Consider the following 10,124-nt stretch of genomic DNA (forward strand, 5'->3'; position numbering starts at 1 on the left):
TTCTCATCCGCCCACCCCTGTAACCTGTCTAGGTCCGATTTGTGCCTCCTATGCCTTACCCATCTGGTCATATGGCCCTGCAGCCTCTCACAGGTGTACCTTTTCTGTGTCTGCTGACCTGCCTGCTTTCCCAGCTAGGGCTTACATCAGCAGTCTGCAGCCCTTTGCTTCTAGGCTGCTTCCGTGTCTGCCCTGGTGCAGTTCACTGCTCTGCTTCCAGTCCATGAGTGAGTTGCCCTCCCAGGGCTGGTCCCTGCCTGCAGCTTGCTGTTATTGTTTGCTGGCAGCCAGATCCTCAATGGCTATCTGGCCTCCTGGCTGCAAGTTCTCCCACTCCTTTGGTGGCATTGATTCCTGGCTAGCTGCCCTCTCACAGCTCGCCTCTATTTAGCTGCCCAAGGCCCTAATGGCAGAGTTCTTTCTCCTTAAAGTGATAGCAGTCTCCAGGCTTTCAGTCACAGAGACACATGCAGAAGATTTAATTTATTTCATAGGGCTGAAAGGGACCTTGCAAGATCATCGAGTCCAGCCCCCTGCCATAGGCAGGAAGTCTGCTGCGGTCAAATGATCCTGGCAAGATATATATCCAAAGGCCTTTTAAATGAGTCCAGAGTAGACGCTTGCACCACCTTTGGGGGGAGTCTGTTCCAGACCCTGGACACTCGGACTGTAAAGGAGGTTTTCCTTATGTCCAGTCTAAACTGGCCTTCCAGAAGTTTGTGGCCATTCGACCTTGTTAACCCTTGGGGAGCCCTGGTGAACAACTGTTCTCCCAGGCCCTGGTACACCCTCCTTATATACTTACAGGTTGCCACTAAGTCCCCCCTGAGTTTTCTCTTCTCTCGGCTGAAGAGTCCCATGCCTCTCCTCATAAGGCTTGCTCTCTTGGCCTTTGATCTTGTGGGTGGCTCTCCTCTGGACTCTCACAAGCTTATCTACATCCCTCCTGAAGTGTGGGGCCCAAAACTGAACACAGTACTCTAGCTGTGGCCTTACTAATGCCGAGTAGAATGGGAGTATGACATTTGAGATGCATCAGTGGATGCATGCCAGAGTTTGGTTTGTTTTGCCAGCTACGGCATCACTTTGCTGGCTCATGTTCATCTTGTGGTCAATCAAGACCCCCAAGTCTCTTTTGGTCATGGTGCTAGCGAGAGTAGCACTGCTGAGCCTATAAGTATGATGCTGGTTCTTCCTCCCAAGGTGGAGCACCTTGCATTTCTATGCATTAAATGCCATCAGCTTTTGGTCTGTCCACCTTGTGAGCCTGTGCAGGTCAGCCTGTATCCCCAGCCTATTCTCCAGTGTGACCGCCTTCCTCCATAGTTTAGTGTTGTCTATTGAAACAGAAAATTGAAACAGAAAAAACTCTGTTTCAATATTTCTCTCCCTTGCTCCATCTCAATTTCTTTCCCCAGATTTCTTTCTTGAGTCTTCCTACCCACCCCTTTTTCTAATAAATTTGCACATATTTTATAAATTAACCCTTTTTCTCTTGAGTCCACATTTGACAATTGCTCAAAAGGGTCAAGTGATCTAGTGAAATCTTTTTATATTTATTTTGACTATACTATTTCTAATTTGAAAATAGTGAAAAGGGGACTCTTACCTCCTCAGAGTTGTCACAAATGACTTGATAAAATATCACATCCTCCCCAGGGAAGAGTTGGCTTAATTTGTTAATACCTACTCTAACTTGTACAGAATTGTGTGTTGGGTAAGTTACAGGGAGAAATTTCTTAACCCAGGATTTTTAATGGCTAATGAATTAAGTATGTGAGCTGTGTCTCATGAGAGCTATCACCAAAGGTAACTATTCACTGTACTTTTGTTTTGATCAGAGTCAAGACCTCATTTCTCTATTGTTATGGAGTATTGTAGATATGGGACCTTGAGAGATGTCTTAACAAAAAACCCTGAGCTCTCCTGGGATGATCGCATTCAGATGGCACTGGACGTAGCCAGAGGTGTCTACAGGTACTAAACATGACAAAAAAAAGGTGAATTCATTTAACAGTGTGCCAACACATGCCTAAATTGGTCTTATATACAGGTTTCCCTCACTTTATGCTGTACATGCGTTCCTGGAACATGGTGCATAACTCAAATTCGCATAAAGGGGACCCACTTTACAATGTAACAAATAGGGATACGTTCCAAGACCTCAACTGTACTGACTCCCAGACCCATTTCTATCACTTTTACAAGACAGTTTTGGTACTGACTAACAACAGAGTACACACAAGCACAGGGCACTATCATAATGGGGATGGCAACTACAGAAATACATGTCACAGACAACGAGTGAGGAGCACAGATCCATACAGGAAACTATACTTTGGTGTGCATCACTCCCACAAGGCACTGCACAAAGCAGCTGACTGAGGGTTTCCACCACACCGATCACATAAGAGTGAATTTGCACATACAGAACCCGTATAAAGCAAGGAAAACCTGTACAGACAAGTAAAGGTGACTGGCATGTGGGCAATCAAGTTGCAATCACCTTCAACGTACACACAGTCTCCGGCATAGAAATGAAGATGGGTGTGTGAATGATGATGCCCAGACTCTCTGATATTCTGAAGATGTCTTTTGCTTACAAATCTGGCCTGAAGCCTGGTGGTAGAAGTCTTGTTCCTCAGCTATCCATGTTTGCAGTTGTTCAGGATTGGAGGAGAGAGTGGAAATGCAGAGATGTGTCCATTAACAATATTTTCTGTAGGTTGCATCACACAGAGGTGAAGCCTAGATTGCATGGATGTATCAGTAGCACCAAGTTCTTTGTTGCCGAAGGTTACCGTGTGAAGGTAAGCGTTCTCTTGTGAAAAAATTCTGACAGATTTGACATTGGTTGAAGTCTTTCCTGGAATTCTACTCCTTCCCCTGCAGAAGGATATCATGATCTCCAGAGTAACTACTCAGGGACCCACTGTTTCATTGTTACCTACAGAAACAGTGTGCATTTGCACATGTACATTATGTAACAGGAGCTGCGCATTTACATAGCACTGTCCTGTTCAAGCCTTCATGCCACATCCTGTCCCAGGATGGTCATCCAGAAGAGTGTCTTTTGTTATTTATTTATTTATTTACATTAAATTGTCTGTTTTACACAACCCCCAAATTTGATGTATGTACAATCTTGTACTGAAAATATACTGCTCCATCTCTTACTATAAGGATTTCCTGTGGCTTTGGGAGGAATATCTGGTGTGTGTCTTTGAAAATCAGACCAGTGTCTTATTGCTTATTACTGCTAATAATTTGTACAATAGAACCTGAATCATTCACAAATGGGTGGTTTGTAACCCACTCGATAAATAGCAGGTTGCCAAAATAAAAACTCAGCTGTTTGTGGTAGCTTTTATGTCAAAGGCAGGGCACCACTTCTCCAATCAGCTGAAGCTCTTCAGTGGTCTGACAACTAATCAGAAAGTGAATGTTTCAGAAAAAACGCTAGAGCACCTCAGCAGCCTCCTGCAGCTGTTTATATGCCTGGTTACTTTGTAAACTCTCATCTTTGATGGGGATGGAGAGAGATAACACTGTTTATGTACCTAATCCTGTGAAGGATCCAGGTTCTACTGTATTACCATAACGAGTGGGCCTCAGGATCCCACTGTATTATGTGCTGTACAAACATGAAACCCAAAAGTGGTCCTTGTTCCAAACTTAGACTTAGTTGTCTAAAAATGGATATAGGTTCCTATCTTTAAAATCCCACATTTCCACATATTTGTTTCAGTGAGTGTATTTCTATCAGCTGTTGTTTGTTGCCATGCATAAATGTGACTGCTTGTACAGGGATAATACACAGTAAATTATATATTGTCGTAAATAAGGTAAGAAGGAAAACAAGCAGAAGGGAGTGTTGATACAGGTTTTTAATAACAACATGGGATTTTAAACAGAGTGAGAAGCCATCTAGTATCCATCATCCCTGACAACAAAGCCCAGTAGGAAAGCCCAGTCCAAATAGGCTCAGTAGGAAAAACAGTTAATAGACAGAGCTTAGTGGTGTGAATAATGTTTGGAAATGCTGAACTAGTGCAAAACACAGGGATGTCAGGCAGGTAGAGTACCTTAACCCCTTTTTCCAGGGATGTATCAATTTTCTCTGCATCCTGAAGGATCCTCACCCTCACCTCCTTACTCCTATACATACCAGGCATGTCTACACATGCACCGTTACTGTGCAGTAACTTAGGCTACTGCACAGTAACCAAAAATTACTGCACGGTATGGGTGCATATCTACTTTAGTTCCAAGTCAGTCCACACACAGCATTACTATGCTGTAATGTGTGGACGCCAAGCATAAAAGCTGCTTACTGTGCAGTAACTTACTGCGCAGTAAATGCACATGTAGACATGCCCACTGACTCCTTTAAGTGATAAAAGGCTTGGAAGGCAAGCCAAATGAAGCAAGGTTGAAAGAAATAGGCATGTTCAGCTTGTGGAAAAAGTGAGTAAGAGGGGAAGTGATAACAATCTTTAAATATTTGAAGGGCTGTGTAACAGGGGACCTGAGCCCTGTTACTCAGCCAAAGGAGTGAGGAGAGAGGAGGTCTTAATCAGAGTACCCGATGCCTGTGTGAAAGCAAGGGGGAGCTCTGACTGATGACAGCAAAGGGAGAACTGACAATAACTCCAGAGAAAGAAACACAGAGATTGTAGCAGTCATTTCTGGCTGAAATGACCCGTGCCAGCCAGGGTCCTACCACTTTAAGCAGACCAAGCAGCAGGAGTTGGCTCTTTGACTGACAGCCTCTGTGCAGAAGGGAGGACAGAGCAAGGGATTGGAAGGGAGAGGGGCTCCAGACACATAAGCCCTGCCCCAAAGCTGGAACTAGCAGTGAAGCTCTGCGGCTGGCAGGGAAAGCAGCTATCCAAGGAGGGCAGCAGCTCAACAGCCTTTTTCTTTCTTCTGATACTTGTTTACAAGGAGTGGGAAGACTGTTGTTAAAGTGATAGCTCACTTGCTTTTGATGTACTGTTTACCCAGAGTGGGAAGGGGTTTTTGTTAAAGCAGTGGGTTACCTTTGTTAGAGTTGACGGGTAGACTGGAGTGACTATATAGGGGGTGAATGAGGAGACCATAGTGGGGTGTTGGCTGGGCACAGCCAAGCTTAGAACCCTGCCAGGAAAGGATGTATGCCAGAGAGGGGTGAAAGCAGGGCCATTGTCCCAGAATCTGAGTTGGGCTGGAGCTCATAAGATAGGACCCAGTGCCATGGGCCTCAGCTAAAAGAGCCCAGCTAAAAAAAAGGGGGCAGAAACCAGAAAGCTGAAGACCCTGACAAAAGCTTGAAGGCCTGAGGAGACCAGAGAGTGTACTGAGGCAAGGTGCCTCATGATGAGTAATAACTGGTAGCACCTGCAAGGCATGGGCCTGGCTGTAGGGGCAGAAGGAGGCCACAGATTCAGCCCTTGTGGCAAATAGGATCTAAGGAAATGACCACAGGGAGAAAGAAAAGAGACCATTGTAGACTCACAAGCCTCCAAGGGTGAAAAAAGAACATCATAGACTCACCAGCCTCCGCTCATTACAAGTAACAACAAAGCATGGTAGGTGAGGAAGCAGGGCAAGATCCCAGGAGGCAAGAGCAAGAACCAGGCAGGACTGAGATGGCCACTAGGAGGCATCAGAGTAATGCCAGGTGCCTTACCTATTACAGGGTACCATAAAGAAGAGGGAGAACACCTTTTCTCTATTGCTGCAGATTAGGATGTGTAGCAATGGCTTGAAGTTGCCAAAGTAGGTCCAGAGCAGGTGAAAATTGGAAGGACCAAGAGAATGAAACAGAGGCCCGCAACCAGCTCAGTTACAAGGAAAATTAAAAGAGCCTGAATAAGTTTATGGAGGGGAAAGGATTATAGAAAGGGGAGTTTTGGCTCACCAGTTAGGGAGTGTGATGTGTGGAGTTGTTTGCTATCCCCAGATTGCAGAGTAGAGTGGAGTCTATTTGGTTTTTCCATAGTTCTGAATTTTGCTGGCTGTTACATGAAGCTGGGAAGGATTTCGCCCCTTCCTGTTGCTATAGCTGTCACAGGTATTTTCTGGCATTGTCAGAAGCATTGTATGGCTGGCTGCAGCCAAGACTGAAGCCAAGACTGGGGTGTGCCAATGATCCTTCTGAGACTGAAACTCAGAGGCTTCTGGTAAGAGGGTTGTGACAAAAATAGAACCCCAGAAAGGAACTTACCTGGAGGAGAACATGAGCGGAGCTGGCACAAGGCCATGCTGAGCCGAGGAAGCAGCGGGCATGGAGCTGTGGCCGGAGAGAGTGCTGCATCAGAAGAAAAACCCCCTCAAAAAACAGCTGATCTGGGAGAACCCAGGATCAGCTTCCACGCCAGCATAGGCATGCTTTATGGCCACGTGCTGGTGCTGATTCATTGGCCAGCCCACAGAACAGGGGATAAAAACCCTGCAGGACGGGAAGCCCGGGGGACCGGAAGTGGGCTCCCTTGCAGGCACCCAACAACCCACAGCAGAGCCGTGCCCCACTGAGGGAAAGTGGTGGCAGCCCTGAGAGGGGGTTTCTGGAGATTTTTCAAGCCCAGAAAGGCAGTATTACTTGCCTGAGGCAAAGCCATGATTCCTGTTGTCTCTCGAACGGATTGGGTTCACCAGTAACCTGCGGAGAGATGGAGAGACAGCTGTCCATGCCACAGCAATGACAGACTAAGGAAAATGGAACTGACACCAGGAGTCAAGGTAACCTAGGGTTTGGAGGAGACAAGGTCAGGCCCACTGAGGCAAAAGCTGAGTGAGGCAAACTGACGTCTGTACATATTTATACAGTTTCAAACAGCCAAGACACTTGTACCAACACCATGACCAAACCCAGAAGACGGGGATTCAACATCATTGGTTGGCATTAGGTGGGGTGTAGGGGAGGCGGAGCCCCGAAATGGGAAGACTGATGGGAGGATCGAAGGAGGGGACCAGGAGGTACGGAACATATATCTTCCTCCCTACTAAATACATTTAGTCCAGCAAAGACATGGTAGGCGAGAACCACTGAGGACCCTCTGGAATCCGACTCAATAACTGACCATCTTTCCTGTGGACAACAGCAACATCTGATAAACCGGTACACACCAGACATTCTGGTGAATGGCATGGCCAATTACAAGGATCTTGCCCCTCCACTTAGAGTCAGAGTTATCGCCATTTTTGAGACCAGAAAAGAATTTCATCTCACAGTCAGATTGGCATGGACTATGGGAAGCTTTGCCTTCCTCTGTAGTAGGGGGCCTAGTACTCTTCCTTGGAGCTCTTAAGCATATTTTAACTGTCCTTACAGCATGGGACATGCACAATGCCTTCATTCCCCTGCTCTACCTGAGGCAGGTTAGCATGTTCTTCGTATTTTGGAAAAATATGCCTTGTAGTTGTGCAACATGCTTGTTTGTAGTTCTAGGAATATGTTATACAAACACTTGGATGGGATGGCTTGGATTGGGATAATCCTGCTTGAGTAGGGGGTTGGACTAGATGATCTTGTGAGGTTTCTTTCAGCCCTGCTTCTCTATGATTCTGTAATTCAAGAACTCATAGTATGTCCATATAATATCCATTCAAGGTCTAGACAAGACTGATCCTGTTTCACTGATCAGCCAGGAGGGGGCACTATTGTGCACTGTGCAACATTACTTCTCTCCTTTTTCTGCCTTCCACAATAGAAGCAAGGAAGCCATTTTTGCATCCTTTAAGAAATAGAGGTAGGGACTTGAACATGTGGCCCCCTGAATGGCACTCAGCAGGAGATTGGCATCGTAGAGTGTCCTCATTATGTCTTACTTGGTCTCATGGGCAGCAGAAAGGATTCTGCGGAAGGGCTATCATACAACCCAAATAAAATCAGTTCAGTGACTTTGAGAATAGGACTCAGTCATCTTCATGCTGCTTGTTCCATATAGAGTTCATGCTGTTCCTCCATTTACCTTTTCTCTAATTTCCTCACTCAGCTGTCAGGATTTGAGTTATGTAAAACAGAGTCCTCCATCAAACGGAACTACAAAGAAAAGAAATCAAGACAAGTCTCTTCCTCGGCCTATACCTCCCCTCAGGGCCTGGCCTCGTTGAGCCACATCTATGACTTGCACAGTGAAATATACAGGTATGTCTCTGCATCAGTCATCTGGCCTCATTAAGGACTGGAGCAGGTGGACCTGGCCCAGCCAAGCCCATTCCATGGTGTGGCCCTGTTAAGGAAACTGGTGTTTGAGGGGGCTGCTGTGGAATATGGTGTTAATCCACTTCCCCTGAGTCAGAAAAAAACCCACTGCCATGAAGAGGACAAACAGCCTAAAGAAAGTGTAGACTGGAGAAACCTACTTGATCTCAGTTAAGTTCTGGGCACAAGGGGCATGGAATCTCTTAACCATGAGGAAAGGCTTTGTCATGGAAGGACCAAACAAGACTGTTCCAAAGATTTAATAAATGAGACCTACGCAGAGGGATCTTGTTTATAGTATTCTTGTTTGTGAATAACTTACTGCAACAACCATGTGGCATTTGAGAGTAGGGAAGGGACTCTACACAGTTATGCTACACCACAAGAGGGCGTGCTGTGGCATAACACCTTGCCTTTTGGAGTGGTGGCTCTTCTGCAGGTAGAATTATCTATAGAAGCCAGATTATTAGAAAGATTCTGCAGGTGACTTGCCTATGTGAGTTTTTGATGAGAACAGGACTGGAAACCTGGAATCTCGATCTCTTCTATAGACTAAGTGCTAATGTGATCTCTGTGTCCCTCAGCTTAGGTACCTATTAAAATGGTACAGTGTTAATTATCTACTTTTGGGAAGCAGGGAGATTGATCAATGTTTGTAGATCCCTTTTGTATAGAGGAGGCTACAAAAATGCAAAATATTAATACCACATAAGAAATGGCAGAGTTTGAATATTTAACTCACCAAGTTCTCCTTCTCAAGGGATTGGGCACAGAGAGAAATCATATGCTGAAGCTAATGAAAGATAATCTCCACAGAATAATCATAGGAGGTTGCCCAATGATGCTGGAACATCAGATGGATCTGCTCTAGGAAAGCAGGTCAGAAATGAGCCTGGGACTCTTATTTCTAGGCCAGAAGGAAACACAAGTACAGCTGAGATAGTGAAAACATTACCTGAGTATTGGATGTCTTAGGTTTGATTCTTCTTCCTTCCATCCCCAGTGCCATAGCTAAAGAACTCAAGAGTAAGGAGTTCACTTGCTTTAGAGGAAAGGGAGGTGTAAAGTGGCAGCCTTCAGCAGTGGACAATTGCCAGGATCTGGGCAGTGGAAACTACCTGACCTCATTCATTAGAACTTGGACAGAGGCTGGGTAGGAGAGAGGGCAAGGCAGTTTTGTCAGTGCTTAGCAGATTTGTCTGTCTTGTTTCAGCTTGGGGATTGTGCTGTGGGAAATTGCGACTGGCAAAATTCCATTTGAAGGTAAGACAAAAAAGGTTCATTCTCAGTACTATTTCAGGTATCCAACTCACTTTGTAAATGCTCTGGCACCTGGTTTGGGTTTGTTCTATTGATTCTTGAAAATAATTAAAATCAAATGAAACCATTTGCAGGAGTCCTCTATTACTATTTAGTGCCCAGAGATTTGGGATCCAGAGGAGCTGTGTTACAACAAAAGACTGTCCAACATACTTACATCTGCTGGAAACCCACAGCACAGTAGGTTTATCTTCCTGGTATTTAGGTTCCAGTTCAGCAAAGCACTTCAACACATACTTACCTATAAGCACCAAAAGGACCTTATTCTGATCCAACAAAGTACTCACATATACTGTACCCTCTTATGTAATACACACTTTGATTTTAAGAGACAGGAGGCGCATCTACATGAGACACTTAATGATGAATTAGCGTAATTTACTGTGAAGTAAGCACATGGGTCTACACATGCACACGCTTACTTTACAGTAAATGTCCCTAATCCTGAGTAAATTTGCTACTTGCAAATGCAAGTAGCAAATTTACTTGGCATTAGTAACAGCACCACTCACGTAGATGCCTGGCCAGGAACCAGGTCTGCTCCTGGTCAGCCATCCATGAGGGGGTGGGAGATAGCTCCCTTCTCCCCCCCCCCCTTCCCCCCCCCCCCGAGCTG

The 10,124-nt window shown here is 45.4% G+C and overlaps 1 protein-coding gene across 3 annotated transcripts in view; it reads left to right on the plus strand.

Annotated features, from left to right (window-relative positions):
* The window catches only part of MLKL (mixed lineage kinase domain like pseudokinase), a 32,916-nt gene extending 23,000 nt beyond the window's left edge, over positions 1-9,916 (plus strand). Inside the window, exons 6-9 of one of the 3 annotated variants that reach the window (XM_019505806.1) lie at positions 1,842-1,977; positions 2,726-2,810; positions 7,980-8,131; positions 9,402-9,911. In XM_019505806.1, the coding sequence (XP_019361351.1) occupies positions 1,842-1,977; positions 2,726-2,810; positions 7,980-8,131; positions 9,402-9,543 (515 nt within the window). In that variant the 3' untranslated portion in view covers positions 9,544-9,911. Of the gene's footprint in view, positions 1-1,841; positions 1,978-2,725; positions 2,811-7,979; positions 8,132-9,381 lie in introns of all 3 variants that reach the window. The other 2 variants (XM_019505807.1, XM_019505808.1) reach the window with 2 other exon arrangements.
* The last annotated feature ends 208 nt before the right edge of the window (positions 9,917-10,124 follow it).

The sequence above is a fragment of the Gavialis gangeticus genome, unplaced genomic scaffold, assembly GCF_001723915.1.
Source record: "Gavialis gangeticus isolate Ggan-Ray unplaced genomic scaffold, GavGan_comp1, whole genome shotgun sequence".
Classification (NCBI taxonomy): Eukaryota; Metazoa; Chordata; order Crocodylia; family Gavialidae; genus Gavialis; species Gavialis gangeticus.